Here is an 18641-nt window from a genome sequence, read left to right on the forward strand (position 1 = left end):
TGCGTGATGGACAACAAAATAAAACGCTTGGATCTCGGCTTTGCAGCGCAGTTTGAATCGTGAAAATCGGTTGAATTTGGACAAGAAGCCGAACAATAGTGTGAAATTGAGTTGGTGTGCCGTTCCGAGGCACGGTGGAGTAGTTTGGTGAGGAGGGACGACTGCATAATATAGGCTGTGTGTAAGCCTTTCTGTCGATGGTTCATTTTGAAGTAACACTTTGTGTTCCCGAGACTATGAAGGGTGGCAGCACTAATTGCTTTTTGTACTATGTGAATTTTGGCGTTTCACGTGTCTAGGTTTCTGCTACGGGGATCCACATTTCGTGAGCATGGCTGGCAACAAGTTTGATTTTCATGTGGTGGGAGAGTATACACTTGCACATGCGACGGGTAAGGGGTATTCCATGACAATTGTTGCTCGAATGGAGATCGTCCCGATGAATAATTCCGCCAACTTCACGTCGATCACTCGCATAGCCATCACAGTGGGTAAGTTGGATTCATGACTGACACTGTTTTACTGCTGGTATTGGTATTGGTATTGATTTATTTGAATTCGGTATCTCAACAGTACAGTGTACAACTTGGGAAGATCCGAATGACATACCGGTAGATACATAAACATAAAAGTGGAGTAGGTGCTACAGTTGATCATTTTATCGCAATCATGCAATAGACATTCATTTTCATCATTCGCTTGAGAAGTTCGTCCAGAATAGATGTGCATTTTCGTACACTTATTGCCATTGGTTTTGCACATAACAGTTTGAACTGGTCACTCAAAATAAACATGTTTCTGAGTCAGTTGTACGTTCAAAGAATTCAATTTGGTTGATAATGGCCAAGGCTCATTCTCCCCAAATATCATTTAGAAAAAAGCATCACCGCTCACTTGAGATTTGGTTGGATCGAGTTGACTGTACGAGGTGGTTTGGCTTTTTTTAACATGGTTGTAAAATGACGTTTTTTCAGTCACTTCTAGACAAGCTACGTCCAAATGAATTGTTGCAAGTGGAAGTGCTATGCTTCATGCCCGTTGTGTCCAAAATGGGAATGATCCCTCTTTGGAAAGTGTCTTGAATCATGTCCAACTTTCATAGTATTCTCAGGATTCAAATAATTGGTGTGTCATTTTTTAACAAATTTGTAAAATGGCATCACAAACTGGGATATTCGGTCATTAATGTTCTGAAGTTGATAGGTATCACTTCAAGGATTGCTAGTGGATGAAAATGAATCTGTCAACAGAGGAGTGAACTGCATTGTATGCTGCGAAAGCCGTGTTTTTGTATTTGTAACTAGTGGCTGTGTTATACGGTGGAATTGGATAGATAGCATAGCATCGCAGCTATGTTTTCGTTCTCACAGAGTGTATTCCGTGACCTACTGTTCTTCATTACTGTCTCTAGTGATGGCAAGACGGCCTGACGTCGTCCAAAGGCCCTGCGGAAGCAATTCACTGCCCTCCTCGTCCATTCAGGGGCTCATTTTACACATTTTACACAAAATGGCAAAGCGCCCACCACTAGTTATACCAACGTGGCAGGGAGAATTAAATTATACGCACCAAATTTTCTGGTCAATGTTGATCTACGATAAAGTGGCTCTCATTTGCCACCACCCATGTTTCGATACCGCCATCCGGAGCAGAGAAACAGCCAGAAGAAAAGCAAATTTTACACATTTGTTAAAAAATGCCAAATGTTAAAAAAAGCCAAATCACCTCGTAACACCCTCAAGGATTAACCCATTCAGCGCTGCTGGGCCTTGCCTATGGTGCTCTGCATATAATGCTAAACAGAGGGCCAATAGAAAGTTCTAAAACTCCAGGGTTCTGGCAACTGGGGTCCTCAAATATTTTGGAAATGATTGCCAAGACTATCAACCACAGGGTGACAGAATCGATACAGTCCGCAATATTCGACACAAGTTTGCTCAAATTGCATGAAATAGGCTAAATGAGTGCAATTACAGCTGAAATATCGCTCAAAAGAGAAGAAAGAAAGAAAGAAAGAAGCATAGTGTAACCGAACGGGATTCGTACCGACGACCTATGGTACAAGAGCCAGGGTCATTGTCCAACTCATTAAAAGTGCTTTTATATACCAGACAGTGCCAGAAATCACTATTATATCCCGTGACGTCTATAGACGTCATCCCACGCACGGGAGCATTTTCCATGACGTCTATAGACGTCATCAGCGTTCAATGGGTTAAGGTGCAGATTGAGCTCCTAAGTCCTTGGGCGGTGAGTAGACTAGCTCCACTCCAAATTGTGTCGACGACCGAAGATCTCATTGGCTGCTTGGGTGTTTCCCGCCTTCCACGCCACGAGCTCCAAATTAATTGCGGGTTGCAGCATGGCTAAAAACATTTACCTTTTCCAAGCAGAACTTAAAACTATGTCATCTGTCTCCCAATCATGGTCTTAGACGGTACCTGTATGCCTGATGATAAAGAAAGGGAAAAGGTGCAAAATTTACATGCTACCTTGATGCCGCCCCTTGTCAACACCCATATATTTATATTTTTCCTATGAGTCCTGTTTGTTGGCAACTTTTCCTATAAAAGTATTGGCTGTTCAAAGGTTGATAACTTTACCTTCCCTTGGACGAAATCCATGGTCTTGAGCTTCCTGGAATGGTCTGGAGAAGTGGAACAAAACTAAACTCAGCTTTGGAGCAAAACCAAGTGGCCATGCTACAGTCCAGCAAACTTCATTCACTCGTTCGACGGATTTGAGCACGGGCAAGACACCAAATACTCAGGTGCCATTTCGCTCTCCTTCCACGTATGGACCTCCAATGGTTTTTAGGACTCCCAATATCCGCTACCATAATTTTTAATATAGTTTCTATGACAGCAGGTAGCGCAAAATGATCAAAATAAGGAAAATTCGCAGTCTGCGTTCTTTTTTTTTTCAGTGTCGAGTTGCGTAACTTAAAAAACCCCGGGGTCGTAAGCTTCGACGATTGTTTCTACCGCAAGCTGAGAGTTTTTTCTTGCAGATACATATTTTTTTAAAGAATTGACTGAGTTACTCTAGTTTGAACACACGCGGACCAGGCAAATTGCGTATGTACGCAATGCAACACTGAGGATGTAATAATGAAATAATCTGTACTTGTACTTTTGGAATTGATTATCCAAACAAAAGTCAATTCTCAATTGGGGTGAAACGAATACGAATATTGACTACTCGAATTTTCTTTCTGTTAACAAATGAACGAACGAATATTCGGTCGTTTACAACTGCAAAGTTTTCTACATTGATTTTGAAAGGTAATCATTGCCTTTTGTGAAGGGTATCCATTGTGAGAAATGTAGAAAGGATAAGGACATATGGATATGAGTTGAGAGTAACTGTCCACCACTGTGTCACTTGTCGCCTCTTGAGATCGACAATGGTTGGCTACCGAGCGGCAATCTATTGTCCAGGAAGTCGCCGGGCTTCTGCCTGACGATGCTCTTCTGCTCAATACTCACGACGAGGAATGTTACGCTCCTCGGATCACGCTATATGATGCGACCGAGCTAGGTCGAGATTCAGATGATGATCAAACAAGCGATCACTCCGACATGGACACGCTGCCACAGAGCGATGATGAGAAGAATCTCAATGATGCTGAATTGGTGACAGAGACAGTGAACGGCACCAGTACAGCAGCAGGTACGAAGAGAACTCTAAAGCCTTTCCAGCCAAAAGTGCCAGCGGATGTAGTAGAGCGCTATGCAAAAGTATTTGTGTTCGTTCATCATAACGATTATTCGTTCGGTTGAGATTATCGAACGAACATTCGAATATTCGGAGTATTCGTTTGACCTCTAATTCTCAATCATTCGTGCAGTCAACAAGGCATTTTGAAACTTCTCATACAGTATTGAATGCCACTCCCTGTACTATCCACTCCCTGTACTATCCTTAATGCCACTCCCTGTACTATCCTTTATGCCACTCCCTGTACTATCCTTAAAGGGGAAGTTATCGCCCATCTCCCGAGCCACACACATATCCAGGCACAGTACTGTTTGGGGTTTGGGCGCCTGTATTTGAACGCCTGCCACAACCGTGTGACAGGCGGATAGACATCATTGGCAAATGTGCATATCACGAGGTAATTGCTGCTCAAAAAAAAAAAAACCTCAAAGAGCGCAAGGGCAAAGAGTTGCTGTTGTGCCAACAAGCAGGAGACAAGAGTGCCCTCAACCTCCTTGGTCCCGCGTGCGATCGCCCCATGCTGAAAGGGGCAGCCAGGGCGGCTGTGCGTACAGCCCCGCTGGTTGCTGCGCCGCCTCGGCCGCGTGGCCGGCTTGCTCGGTCCACGGCGATAACTACGGTTTACCCTACTGCAAACCTACATTTATCGCCCATCTCCCGAGCCACACACATATCCAGGCACAGTACTGTTTGGGGTTTGGGCGCCTGTATTTGAACGCCTGCCACAACCGTGTGACAGGCGGATAGACATCATTGGCAAATGTGCATATCACGAGGTAATTGCTGCTCCTCCAAAAGTACCCTGCCCAGGGCAGCTTGGGTAGAAAGGCCCGCGACCCCGCCTGCTAGAGAGAAGGCAAGCCCGCCGTTGTGTGGATGTACTGCTTGTACGCTGAGCTACGCCATCGTCCGGCGGCCTGCAGCTGCCACTCTGGGGCGCTGCGCGAAGCCAGCTCCGTGGCACCCCCTTTACGCAGGTAGTGACTGCTAACTCCGGGTCCTAACGCCCTCTTCAGGTAGAAGTTGATGTCCTTCTGGCTGAGTTGTCTGCCGCTGTTGTAGATGAAGAAAGGGGCCCGCGCATTCGGCCATTTCCGTTTGCGCCGGTAATCCTGTATGGCGGTTACTGGGCACAGATCCTTGTTGGCGTTCGGGCGTAGTAGTATTGTGCCGCCGCCGCCAAACTGCGCTGTCTTGGTGGGGCCCAGCTCAATCACCACTCTGGTGTCGGAGGCCCGGACTTGAGCTACTGTCAAGGTGCTGACGCTTGGGGTGCTGGAGGCTGAGGCAGAGGCGTACTCGCTGACGCGTAGCAAGCCGTTGAACGCCGTCGCTACGGCGGCCCAAATCATGGCCTTATCCCCTGCGGGTGAGTCGATGTGCTCAAATGTTCCTTAAGCCGCAGCATATCTGATGTGCTAACCGCCGGGCGTTGCCGGCTTGCTTGGCTCAGTGGAGCTGCTTGACGTGTGTCGAATTGCTTCCGCTCAACGCCCTTCAGGACGGCCGTGAGGCGCTGGGAGCGCAGTCCCTCTGTGGATGAGCCATGAGACAGTAGGTAATACCTTGTTGCAGCCAGGTACACCTTGATAGTTGCTGCTGACACGGTCTGCGACAGTGATGTAATGAACCGGACAATGTCTTCATTGCCAGGATGTAGTGGATTAAACCCCGCTGCAGATGCGAATTTGGTATACGCCTTAATGCCAGGTTGATAGGTCTTGCGCGTACTCGGAGCCACCGACAGGGCTACCAGACTATTGGCACTTTGCGTTAGCTGAAGCGCCCGCTCATTTCCTGTGCAAAGCAGCCACCGCAAAGGAAAGACAGAAGATCACACATTGGTCAGCTTGACCGCAAGCAAGAGCGTGCATGCGCTGGGCAAATGGCCCTAGCTTAGGCGCCTCCCAAAATATGGTAGGTGGCATATTATAACCCTGACCGCGTTCGGCCCCATGATGTTACTGGCGCGCAATGCCAGTGCCTGGGGTGCAGTTCTGCATCGTGAACCCAAGCATGAAATTTGCATGACTCTAGTGTGACATTGCGATCTGCCATGCAAGGAGCCAGCTGCCTTGCTCTGCCGTCCCGCAGGGACACCGGCCTATTTCTATGCGCACGACATCCCGCTGGGACATCCGAGCCACAGTAACAACAGTGCTGGTGCTCGCCCAATATGCTCTGCTAATAATTGCAAGCCCAAGCCTCGCGGAGGCCTGTGTGTCATGTGGCGCTGCCCCGCTGGGGCCTCTGCGTTAATTAAGCCCAATATGCTCCGCATATAATTGCCCCTCCAAGCCTCGCTGAGGCCTGTGTGTCATGTGGCGCTACCCCGCTGGGGCCCTGCATTAGGGGAATCCAAAACCCGGGAGCCGTATGCTCGCTGAGCCAACATCGCACGCACACGCCGCTGTCTCGCTGAGACCCAGACATAGATAAAGCGCCAACAATTCTGCTATGTGTTTCGAAGTAATCTTACGAGTTTACTTGAATTGTGAATCTAACGTCCAAGCCGATACCCAATGCGCTGCCGCCACGACAGAGATAGCCATAAAGAAAACAAGACAAACATGTAGCTAATAAGCAGGCATACCATAAGCCAGCAGAGCCATGCATGCATAATCGTGAGGAAGATGAGAAGGTTGAGACGAGGGAGAGGGGAACAAACAAACACGAACAATGTTGGCACTGCTGCTCCTCCCGCCGCGGGGAAAGGAGATAGCGAGTCCTCACAAAATCTCCGGTAGATTACAGGGCAGACTCTCTGCTTCTGGGGCCAATGAGCGGAATCGTGACAGCTGACTTCTGGAAAGGGCATCGGCAATTGTGTTGTCCGCACCCGCAATGTGAGTTATGAGCAGAATGAAGTTGTTCAGAGCGGAAATGCGCAGGGCCTTCCGAATGAGCTCGACAACGCCAGGGTGCTTACAAGAGCCAGTTTTCCATGCCTGCACCACTGCCTTGTTATCGCAGTGGAGCAGAATCTTCTTGCCCAACCACCTGTGTCCCCACAGGGCGCATGCCATAGCGACCGGGACCATCTCGCGCCAGATAATTGCTGCTGAAGCCGCCTGTCCGGGAAAGGCTTCCCAAGAGCTGCTGAACCATTCACCTTGGAAGAAGCCGCCGAAGCCTGCACCTGACGCATCGGTGAACAGTTCCATGTCCGGCGCTTTGCACCAATAATGGTCTCTGATCAGAGCTTTGCCATTCCAGAGTGGGAGCATTTCCTGCCACCAGCGAATGTCTTCCTGTGCAGTTGCTGTCAGCGCTATGGTGTCCTGCAAAGCGGTTGCCGAGGAGCTGAGATCGATCAGCCTGCGCAGGAATGTCCTGCCGGCCGGGACCACCTTTGCCGCGAATGAGTCCAATGAGAGATAGCAGTTCCTGCTTTGAACAATGCTGCGTGATACTCCAGTTAGCAAGCCGGTGCCGCAGTTCCTGAAGTTTGGGTGCTGGGAGACGCATCTCCATGGCAATGGTGTCGATCTCCAAGCCGAGCACTGTCAACGTGGTATTGGGACCTGCCACTTTGTCTGCGCCTTCCGCCACTGGAATGCCCAAGTTGTCGAACACTTGCAAGATGGTTGCCATGTGCACCGCAGCGGTAGACGATGGAATAAAAGAGGCCGGGGGAGATACATTAATAAAATCATCTAGGTAGTGCTCCAGATTGTCGACAGAGTAATTTTTACGTAAGATCCAAGCAAGTGCGTCGGCAAAGCGATTGAATATGAATGGGGAAGAACGTAAGCCAAACGGTAATACCAGATCAAAGTAAAATTTGCCACGCCAGCACATACCTAGCAATGGGCGATCCTCTGGATGGACAGGAATTATGCGAAACGCATGCCGCAAGTCAACCTTGCAGAGAAGGGCACCGCGGCCCATTCGCCTAACATGGTCACAAACAGTGTCAATGGAAATCATGGAAAAGGAAACGGCTTCGCGATCAATAAAATCGTTAACACTATTCCCCGCCGGGGCAGATAAATGCATAATCAATCGGTGACTGCCATCCTTCTTGGGCACTACGCCCATGCCAGAGGTGCGCAGGGGGACAAAAGGAGGGGTGTCAAATGGGCCACTAGTGTGATTCAGCTTGCATTCCTTTTCTAGATAAGCGTCCACAATATTGGGGTTTGCCGAGGCAGAAGCAAGGTTATTCGAAACAATTGAGGCAGAGCGGTTACCGGAGAACTCAACACGACAGCCGTCGCGTAAATCAGACAAAATAGTATCAACAAGAGCACGATCAGGGTGGCCAGCTAGTTCAGCTTCTAAAGCCAAAACATTTACAGGGGTGAAAACAGATGTGAGACATGACTTACTACTCTGTGGCGACGAGGAATCGGGCAGGCTGGGCAGATTAGGCAGAGCTGCGTGAGGGACACTCGATGGCCTTGTGAGCCCCTTGGCAGAAGGTGCAGCGGTGCAAATACGAGCAGTTGGCGAAGGTGCAGCTGCCCTTGTTGTACTGCTTGCACACAGGTTTCGGCACTGCATTGCCGCCGGGGGCACGAAAAGGCGCTTGCGGAGATGCCTTCGCCAGGCATGACGCGGCAGAGTGGCCAGGCCTCTTGCATTTGCTGCAAAAACTCAGTGCCTGCCCGGTAAAGCACTGGGTATATAGCTCGGTGTGCATATCTCCTATGCTGAGGGTGTGGTCCTTTGCCATCACCTGGCGCAAGAGCACGTCGTACTCCTGGACCGCAGCAAAGCGGTATTTTTGCGCGGCCTGGATAATTCTGAGCTGGTGTTCCAGGAGGCCACTGCAAGGACCAGGAGCGCCGTCACAGGCAATGATACTAAATATCGACCAGGCCTCGGTCCAGTCCACCAGTGTCTCGATCTTCCTCCGTGGTGTGGACACTGTGGAAATGAATACAGCCGAATCTGCGCTCTCGTCCAGGCGAATACGCTTGGCAGGAGGTTCAGACGAGACGGCACGACTGGGCAGGACCGAAGCCAGGTCAACATACTCAACGCTTTTAATCTTGCGCATGATGTCCACTGACACGTGGGCCACACAAGAGGGCAGCCTGGGCGCCACAGGAAACATACCTTGAACACTCGTCGCGGCCTGGTCCTCCACCCTTGGTGTGGGGTCCGCTGCAGTGTGCTGCTCCTGCGAAGTTGGCGCAAGCTGAGCTAAAGCAGCAGAAACTGCGGAGGCCGTTGCCTCCCTGATGACGGCCAGCTGAGTCTGTGAGAGCTCCATGATGAAACGAAAACCTCAAAGAGCGCAAGGGCAAAGAGTTGCTGTTGTGCCAACAAGCAGGAGACAAGAGTGCCCTCAACCTCCTTGGTCCCGCGTGCGATCGCCCCATGCTGAAAGGGGCAGCCAGGGCGGCTGTGCGTACAGCCCCGCTGGTTGCTGCGCCGCCTCGGCCGCGTGGCCGGCTTGCTCGGTCCACGGCGATAACTACGGTTTACCCTACTGCAAACCTACATTTAAGGCAAAAATTAAAATTTCACCAGTTGTAGTCTTCGGGGTGCTGAGTCGAATGGTCTTGGTTCGAGAAAGCTGAGACGTTCCCTTCCTACTTGAATCCCAATCGAACTCGCGCACTTCCACCGAAACTGGGTGACTGCGCCCTACTAGATGGGGATTTGTATGCAAAATGTCACTAAAAGCGCCATTTCGTTCTTATAAAAGCACGGATGACCGCGATTGGCCCATATGTTGTAGTCTTTTGGACGCTGAGTCGACTGGTTTTGGTCCGAAAAGGCTGCGATGCAGCGTTCCTCCTTTATTCCCAATCGAACATGGTTGAACAAGCGGTCACGTGCTCCTGCGTACGCCAGTCACCTGGTCACCGTGCCTGCAGGGTACAACTTACTAGCCTGTTTGACCTTTTTTGGGTGCAGTCCTGTCACTCGAGTTGAACCTTGGTGTGAAAGTTGTCGCCCGCTGGCGTGGTGACCAGGTGATTTGGGCACCCAGGAGCACGTGACGGCTTGTTCAACCATGTTCGATTGGGAATAAAGGAGATACGCTGCATCGCAGCCTTTTCGGACCAAAACCAGTCGACTCAGCGTCCAAAAGACTAATGCCACTCCCTGTACTATCCTTAATGCCACTCCCTGTACTATCCTTTATCAGAAGAGAATGAGCGCATATACATGCATAGTTATGAGACGTGCATTGTATTCCGGGTGTACTTTGTCTATTTTTACACATGTGATCTTGCTGGAATCTTAGCTCAAGACAATAAAACGGACACATTGGAGGTCTACTCGAAACAAGGACAGATTGAGGTTGAAGGAAGGTTGACCTCACAGGACATTGAACGTGGTAATGACAACTTCCATCTTCAGCCCAGTACAAACAGCATTATTGCCCGCATTGGAAGCGTCGGGGCAAACATATCAGTCCAGAGCCATCCGATTCTAGCTGTTGCCTTTCAAAGTAAGTCAGACCTTGTATTTTCCACAAGTACTACGGTATTTTCTGGGGCGTTAGCCGCACCAGGGTCTATGCCCCCCCCCTCTCCCTTCCCGGGCCCAAATTTCATATCTTTTTTGACATTCCAAGGACCGTCAGACCTCGCTTATCCAGTCCTCTTTTATCCGGATCCCTCGCCTTCCGAAATAAATTTGTTGCTTACCGATATCCAGCATATATCATGGATACATACAGTATCTGTGTTCAGTTATCCGGTCCTCTCACCTATCCGGATATCTTTTGTGGAACACGGATGTTTGCAGTTAGCGAGATCTGGCTGATAAGCCGTCCGTCAGATTTTGATTTTTTTGCCGTCCAAACTTGATGGGTACTAGAGTGCTAGCACATGTCATACAAGATGTTTACCAATTCGAGAAGCACGGCTGAATATCCAGGAAAATGTCTTTTTGTTTATCACTCACTCTGAGCTGACAACATAAAATGATTTTGTGCATGAAAAAAAATACACCAAAAGAAGTCCACTGACACTATACATGCATATTGTGCATGACACGCTGTGTCGCTGGTTGATTCATGGCCAGCATTTGGAGTCAAAGGCGCAGGGGCGATTTTTGAGTTGTTAAGGCATTTAAAGGCACGGCTAACTCCCCGGAAAATACGGTATCTTTAAGGGCCTTTTCACACGTTTGATGTGGCTGGCGCATTCGACCGCGTCTCTCATGTAGGCGTTTTGCACAAGGCACAGTGCTATGGTGTAACTGGTCCACTTCTCGCTTGGCTGAGGGATTACCTGACTGATTGTCACTTGAGGGTTGCAGTTGGAGGTGAACTTTCCAGTCCATACCCGACCAAAGCTGGCGTGCCGCAGGGCAGTATCCTTGGTCCCACCCTGTTTATCCTCTACACCAATGATGGCGAGGACCACCTCCCACCAGGTATGGAGCTAGCAGCCTACGCTGACGACACCACTCTCTTCCACTGCCTCACATCAAGAGCTGACATTGACTGTGGCTCCGAGCTCCTCCAGCAGGGCATTGATGCGTTTTCCCGTTGGGGACATAAGTGGAGGATCAAATTTGAGCCCTCCAAGACGCAGGCTATGTCTATAGGCCACCATCGCCAGCCCTGGGAGCTCCCTCGAGCAACATTTGATGGCACACCGGTCAGTGAAGAGAGTCGGCTGAAACTCCTGGGAGTCACCTTTGACGACACCCTGAGCTACTCCTTCCACCTCCGCTCCCTAGCTTCCCGTGCTAACCAGCGGATTGGCTTCTTGAAGCGAGCGTCTCCCATTCTGGACGCCGAGAGCCGCCAACGCGTCTACAACGGCTTTGTGCGACCCACACTCGAGTATTGCCCCTTAGTGTGGATGGGCTCACCCTCGTCCCATCTTAAGAAGCTGGACCAGATCCAACGAAGGGCCCTCCACATCATCGGAGCAGGTACTTGGCTCCCTAGCCTGGCACTCCGTCGCCTGGTAGCTGCACTTGCCTATACCTACAAGCTCTGCTATCTAGACGCATCCAGCCCTCTGAAGCAGATGCTGCCTAAACCAGCCACTCACCGTGCCCCCGAGACAAGACCTACCCGGCAGTCTCTCCAGCTGCAAGATGTTCTTAAAGAGCCTGATGAAGTGTGTCCGTTTTCTGAATATTATCGTGTGTTTGTCTCCGAGTAAACTGGATACCTTACTGTAAATAAGCGTTTTCAAATGTGAACACATTATAACCTGTACTTTAAGACCACCGTTACTAGAGACCAGCCTGGTACACATGCCCACTTACTCAGATACGGATGCTCCAAGGATGCTCTCACATTCAAATATACACCGTGACTAGCGACCACCTTCTCAACACGACAAGCGGCCACCAGAATGCCAAAGCACCCAGGCAGACCACAATGTTCAGGTTGTTCAACACCAACATTTTTAAAAAAATGTCTCCGCGGAAGCTTTTTTTGCATGTCAGTGACAGGAGTACGTTTGATTTATGTCTAGATGTGCCCGTTTCTGTTGCTTGTAGTGCAAAACAATACAAACTTCACCGGTCTGCTTGATATTGACCATAATGATGACATGGGTGGTGGATCCACAACCCTCCAGGAGCAAGCAAAGCAATGTAAGCGGTTGTTGTAATTTCTATATACATGTACCGTATTTCCCCAGTTATAAGTCGCACCCCAATTTTCAGGTTTGAGCCATATTGATTTGATATATTGACTTCAATAGTAAGTCATGCTCGATTGTAAGTCGCATCCCCTCTTTTACCCTTGGATTTTAGTGTGCAAAGGTGTGACTTGTATTCGGTGAAATACGGCAAACCACCTCAGGCCACTCCCGTTGGTGCTAGACAGTCAAGTTCAAGTTTCTAAATCCTGGAATTTTTCGAAATTTCCTCTTTGGGTTTCCCTCGTATGACACCTGCTGATCCATGGTTGCAAGTAAATAAGGCCATTGCACTCAAGTTGGAAAACTGGCTTTGATCAGTAGGGGAGTCTGCTTGTGTCATGCTCATAATAATGTCAACAGTACATACCCTCCCACCAGAGTGTGCAACGGCTCATCCAGCTCTGCATAAGGTCTTGGTCGAGTAGTTAGATTCGCTGATGTCATGTGTCACGCCCCACACCAGAGCAAGGCCAATCTCGAGGGCACCATTGTCTTTGATCAGACAGTGCTCGTGACTCCCCAGGTTCCCCTCACATCTGTACAGTATTATGATGCAAAGATCTGATTACGCTCGACCAAGCCCCTATGCAGAGCTGGATCAGATGTTGCACACTCGGGGAGGTTATCCACTCTTGATAATATGGCCCAACTTCCGCGGAAACCAGGCTTGGCGTGAAAACAATTTTTTGGGAAAATGATTATTAATTTTGTAAAAAGGGTGTCGCGTGGACACTCAACTGCAGCGAAGTGCAACCAAAGAGAATCGTCCTTGTTTGAAGAAGTAGCAACCATAGCCGCCTCGGGTTTCAGCAATCAGAGAAGTCGCAGGGCTTCCTGAAAAATATTCCTTGCGACGACTCCTCTAGTCAATACGAAGAGTTTTGAGCAGATCAAACTTATTCCACCTCCTACACTCAGGGAGGACGACATTTCTTAGGTAGCTGCTGCTGTGGGTAATGGTGAAGAAATCGTTCCCAGTTAGAGCGGAGATGACGATAGCAAGGAAAATCTGGATGACATGATCCAGCGGATTGAAGTACGGGGACATTAGCTGCTTCTGGGCGTCACACAAAGCAAACGCGAAACAGAGCTCATACAGGGTGCAGTAAGGCCTCATTTACACGACAACGATTGAAAAACGTTTTTCAATCGTTTTCAAAACGTTTTTTGCTGTTTACACGAAAACGATAATCGTGTACACTGCAACACTTTTTTGGCGCGCAATGGTCACGTGCAAAAAGTTGGCCTGGCGCAGGGTGGTGGCGGCATGTTTAGAGTACAAGGCTCGTAGAAGCAACATGTTTTTGCCGTTTACACGAGAACGAAACGGAACGAAAACGATTGAAAAACACTTTGAAGCCGATTTTCGTTTGAAACGTTTTTGAAACGTTTTTCAGCGTTGTCATGTAAACGCTCTGATCAAAATCTGTGGAAGCGTATTCTTTTGAAAACGTTTTTGACAAAAACTTTTTTCAATCGTTGTCGTGTAAACAAGGCCTAAGTTTGCGAAGAAAAAGGCTGCAAGCGCGGTATGAAAACTGCTTTGAGTTGAAGTCCTTCTTGGCTCATTCGCGTTCTAAATGCCAGGCGAATGAGCGAGCAGATCCATAGATGCATACTATGAACAGTGGGAAGGTTTGAAAGGCTGTGGTCTTGCTTGTTCATGAACAGTTGTACTAGATTTTGGTGTGTCGCGCCAGAGCACGCCAGTACATGTAGTCATAGTTGGAATGTGCTGAGTGAGGAGCAAGCAAAATTCCCTGCAGAACTGTGTATGGCCATTACAGCCTGCAGCACCAATGGGCTACAAGAAGCCTGCCCCCACATACCTGCCTTGTCATTTCATCCTATGCCTTGGCGGATAATGCTCGAAAAGGTGGCAGATTCTGCTTTTTTTGCACCGAAATTGGCAGAACCATACAAACCTTATGGCGGGCAATTCCTCGAATTCTGCTCCATTTCTTTATCCACATACCAAACATGCATGAAACTTACCAGAAAAAGTACTGAATTCTGCCAATTTTTCTGCCGGCATTATCCTCTAAGCCCTATTTCACGCAAACAAAAATCATCCATCTCTCTTCCTTCAGTCTGGTGGATCTCCCTTACATTTCCCTCCTCTGATAACATGTTTATGGCTTTGGATTATTTTAAAATTTACAATACCCTTCTGTATTTGAGATACTATATTGCCACTATGCGTCGACCCACACCTGTAGTAATTTGTTTCCTGACCTCCCATGCCCTGTATAAGCTGAATTAGGAAAAGCCATTTTGTGAAATCATCACCCTAACCCTAATTTTTGCCGAATCTGGGCCATATACATGTATGGTTCAAAATAGTTTAGAGTGCGACACCAAACCAAAGCCTCCTTTTTAAAAAACAGCCATTTCAGATAATTTTGATCTGCGTGACATGTTTCGCAATGCCATCATCACTCCCTAACAGGCAACACTACAATCCTCCGAACAATCCTCTTATTGGCGATGGTGCCATCATCAGAATAAAGAATCCACACAAACAAAGCCACACTCCCATTAATGGTATATCCAAAAAAAGGGCAGTTCGCTGTACTCCTCGTGTCCACAAGTAAGGCGCAGAGCGGTACAGGATGGACGACACATGCTTTATTTATGAACAAGAGAAATCCAACAAACTGCCGTTTTTGATATGTTCTGGTAGAAAAGCGCCCGGTTAGTGTATTGTGGACGGTATGCAGTGAACGCATTTGATATGCTTGGATTATGGCTTATTGATTATCTGCATTGGTTTCCACACCACTGTGGAATGACTGTCCAATCTAAGTCGCAAGTCTCTCAATCTAAGTCGCAAGTGTGTGTGTGTATGTGTGTGTATGTGTGTGTGTGTGTGTGTGTGTGTGTGTGTGTGTGTGTGTGCTTGGTACAGTAGAGGTTGGTTGCATTTTTGAGTGCTCTGACCTCAAGTCGTTTGTGTCACGTAACACAGCCCTGTCCGTGTGGTGTAGACCAGGGCAGGGCTGTGGTGACCTCCGCCAGTGGCCTTGCAAGCTACTGCGGAGTTGTTGTTGCGCACTCACTGCACAAGTAGTCGGAAAGTTCATTTTGAGAATTTCGAAAATTTGAATTTGGAATGGTGAGGAGGACGACGACGAAGTCCAACCAGACAGAGAGGAGAAAGGAAGGAAGTGGTGGTGGTGGACGTGGAGCTGCTCTCGCTTTCGCGACGTGGAATGTTCGTTCCCTTGTCGAGGACTCTGGAGACGAGCGGATCTGCAGAAAGCGGCAAAATAATAATTTGTCGATCGATCGTAAATTGGATTTCTTGGTCGCGGAGCTTCGGAGATATGGGATTGCTATCGCTGCGATCCAAGAGACAAAGTGGTTCGAGTCCGATGTCTGGAGAGCTGATGGATATACGTTCTTGCACTCAGGTCGTCGTCTACCAAATGGCGATGGTCCTGCGCGTAGGAACGAAGGTGTTGGAATTATGCTGAACCCAGGGATGACGGAGGCTTGGAGACGTGCTGGTGAGCAGTGGACCGCTGTAAGTTCGAGATTGGTTGTGGCCCGTCTCAAGCTCGCGGAGGCGGGGGAACTTCGAGTGCATGGCGAATGGCAGAGAAGGAATGATTTGTATGTGACAGTTGTGAGTGCGTACGCACCAACCAGTAAAGCTACTGCACCCGTCAAAGATCATTTCTTTACAGATTTGCAGAGGGTGGTCGATGGTGTGCCAGCCAGTGATGTTCTGTTGCTGCTTGGTGACTTCAATGCTAGAGTTGGCAGCAGCAATGACGCAGGAGACGAATGGAGGGCTGTGTTGGGGAGATACGGTCACGGTGCGCGGAATGATGCTGGTGAGCGGCTTCTGATGTGGTGTGCTACCAACGGGCTGTCTGTAATGAACACCCATTTCCAGAAACCTGCGTCGAGGCGTGGGACCTGGATGCACCCAGCTACGAAGCAAACCCATCTCATAGATTTTATCATCATGAGGCAGCCACACCGTCGCTTTTGTCTTGATGTCAGCGTAATGCGAGGTGCCAACTGTTGGACAGACCACCACATGGTTCGCAGCAGGATTCTACTTGATCGTCCATTGTGCCGCAGGCCTCGCCCTGTGCCGAAACCCGCACCTGTTGCTGTCGGAAAGCTGGGTGACCCGGCCGTTCGCAAGAGCTTTGCTGAACAAATTTCAGACAAGCTCCCTGATACTGCTGATGCGGACACTGCAGCTGACCAATGGCAAGCAGTGAAGGATATAATGTGCAGTACAGCAGAGGATGTCCTGGGACCACGGCAACGCAGGCAACCCGACTGGTTTAAGGCGAGTGAGACTGTGCTTCTTCCGCTGATTGATATCAAGAATTCCGCTGGAGATGTCATGTTGCAGAAGAACACCGCGTCTTCACGCAAGAACTTTCGTCAGACACAACGTGAGGTGGAGAAGGCTGTAAGGAGTGCCAAGGAAACTTGGATTGAAGACATCGCATCCCAAGCTGAAAATGCTGCTAACAATTGTTCTGTTCGTTGGGCTGCAGTCCGCAAGTTGCAGACGCTCCATCAAGGCCGCCGTCCAATGCAGCCGTCTGCTGTGTATTTGGAAGATGGCACGTTGAGTGATGGACCCGAGGCTGTCAGTGGAAGATGGCTGCAGCACTTTCAGGGTGTCCTGAACGTTGAGAGTGAGTTTGACGCAGCTGTGGTCGAGATGATGGCGGATCGCCCTGTTATTCCTGAGCTGGACCAGCCACCCACTGTTGCTGAGCTGGAGGCTGCACTGCGGACCATGAAAGCGGGTAAAGCTGGCGGTCAGTCGGGCATTCTACCGGACATGGTCTTACATGGTGGCAAAGACCTACACAGTCGCATCCTGACCATCATGCGTAAATCCTGGCTCGAAGGCACTGTAGTCGATGATTGGCGTGATGCAGTGGTTGTGCCCATCCCCAAGAAGGGAGATCTACACCACTGTGATAACTGGCGCGGCATCAGTCTGTTGGACGTTGTCGGCAAGCTGCTTGCCCGTATTCTGCAGGACCGCCTCAAAGCTATCGCTGAAAATGTCTTGCCAGACTCTCAGTGCGGCTTCAGAAAGGGACGTGGCTGCGTCGATATGGTGTACGTCGCACGGCAGTTGATGGAGAAGACGTTGGAGCATGATTCAGATGCATATGTCCTGTTCGTCGATCTGAGAAAGGCGTATGACAGTATCCCGCGTGCAGCGCTGTGGCAGGTTCTCCAAAAGCTTGGTGTTCCGCCGGCAATGCTCCGCATCATTCAGTCACTCCACAACGGCATGACTGCTTCTGTTCGGGTGGATGGCAAGCTGACTGACCCGATAACTGTGCGGAATGGATTGCGTCAGGGCTGCACTCTCGCACCAATGCTCTTCAATTTGTACTTCTCTGCCGTCGTTGCCAGTTGGAGGTCCAGTTGTCCGGACGCTGGCATATCCTTTCGATATAAAGTCGGGAGGAAGCTAGTAGGTGACCGAACGGCGAAGGGCAAGCTTCTGTCATCAACGGTCACAGAATCCCAGTTTGCTGACGACGCTGCACTCTACGCAACATCTCGGCCTGCCTTCGAAGCGATGACTTCCAGCTTCATCACATGCGCAAGCAGCTGGGGCCTGACGGTCAGTGTGAGAAAGACCAAGGGTATGGCTGTGGGTGAGTCTGCTGATCGCCGTGACGTTGTTGTTGGAGCAGACACGATTGAGGTGGTGGACCAATTCACCTACCTTGGCAGTGTGCTCTCCTCGGATGGTCTTGCCTGTGCTGATGTCCGCTCTCGCCTTGCGAAAGCCTCAGCTGTGTTCGGAGCCCTCAAAGCTCCTGTCTTTGATAACCAGACCCTGTCGCTTCGCAGCAAGAGGCGTGTCTATGAGGCTGTCGTCCTCACGACCCTCTTGTATGGTGCGGAGACGTGGACCACCAAGGCAGGCCACCTCCAGAAGCTAAACACGTTTCACCATCAGTGTGTTCGGTCCATTGTGGGTATCGGCCGTCGTCAACAGTGGGATGATCGGATCTCAACGGCCACATTAGCAGCTACATTCGGTGTTGACCCTGATATCACCCGCATCATTCGTCGCCACCGGCTTCGTTGGCTGGGTCACGTCGGCAGGATGGACGACTCACGCGCACCGAAGCAATTGCTGTTCGGCGAGCTGCCTGCCCCCCGTCCTCGTCACGGCCCGAAGAAGAGGTGGCGAGATGTGGTATCGACTGACCTGGCGGACCTCGGCGTGACCACCTGGCTTGAGAGTTGCCAAGATCGTCCCGGCTGGAGACGAGTTGCGAGTAGCACCCCACCGCCACGGCCCGCTCCTGATCCTCTTCTATGTGTCTGTGGACGCCC

General features: G+C 49.7%; 1 protein-coding gene across 2 annotated transcripts in view; it reads left to right on the forward strand.

The window, feature by feature from the left end:
• Positions 1-18641, forward strand: part of LOC135827325 (uncharacterized) — a 347133-nt gene that overhangs the window by 292117 nt on the left and 36375 nt on the right. For both annotated transcript variants that reach the window (XM_065339846.1, XM_065339847.1), the window contains exons 37-39: positions 300-491; positions 9926-10132; positions 12151-12246. In XM_065339846.1, coding sequence (XP_065195918.1) covers positions 300-491; positions 9926-10132; positions 12151-12246 — 495 coding nt within the window. The remainder of the gene's footprint in view (positions 1-299; positions 492-9925; positions 10133-12150; positions 12247-18641) is intronic.

Source organism: Sycon ciliatum, chromosome 11 (genome assembly GCF_964019385.1).
Source record: "Sycon ciliatum chromosome 11, ocSycCili1.1, whole genome shotgun sequence".
Lineage (NCBI taxonomy): Eukaryota > Metazoa > Porifera > Calcarea > Leucosolenida > Sycettidae > Sycon > Sycon ciliatum.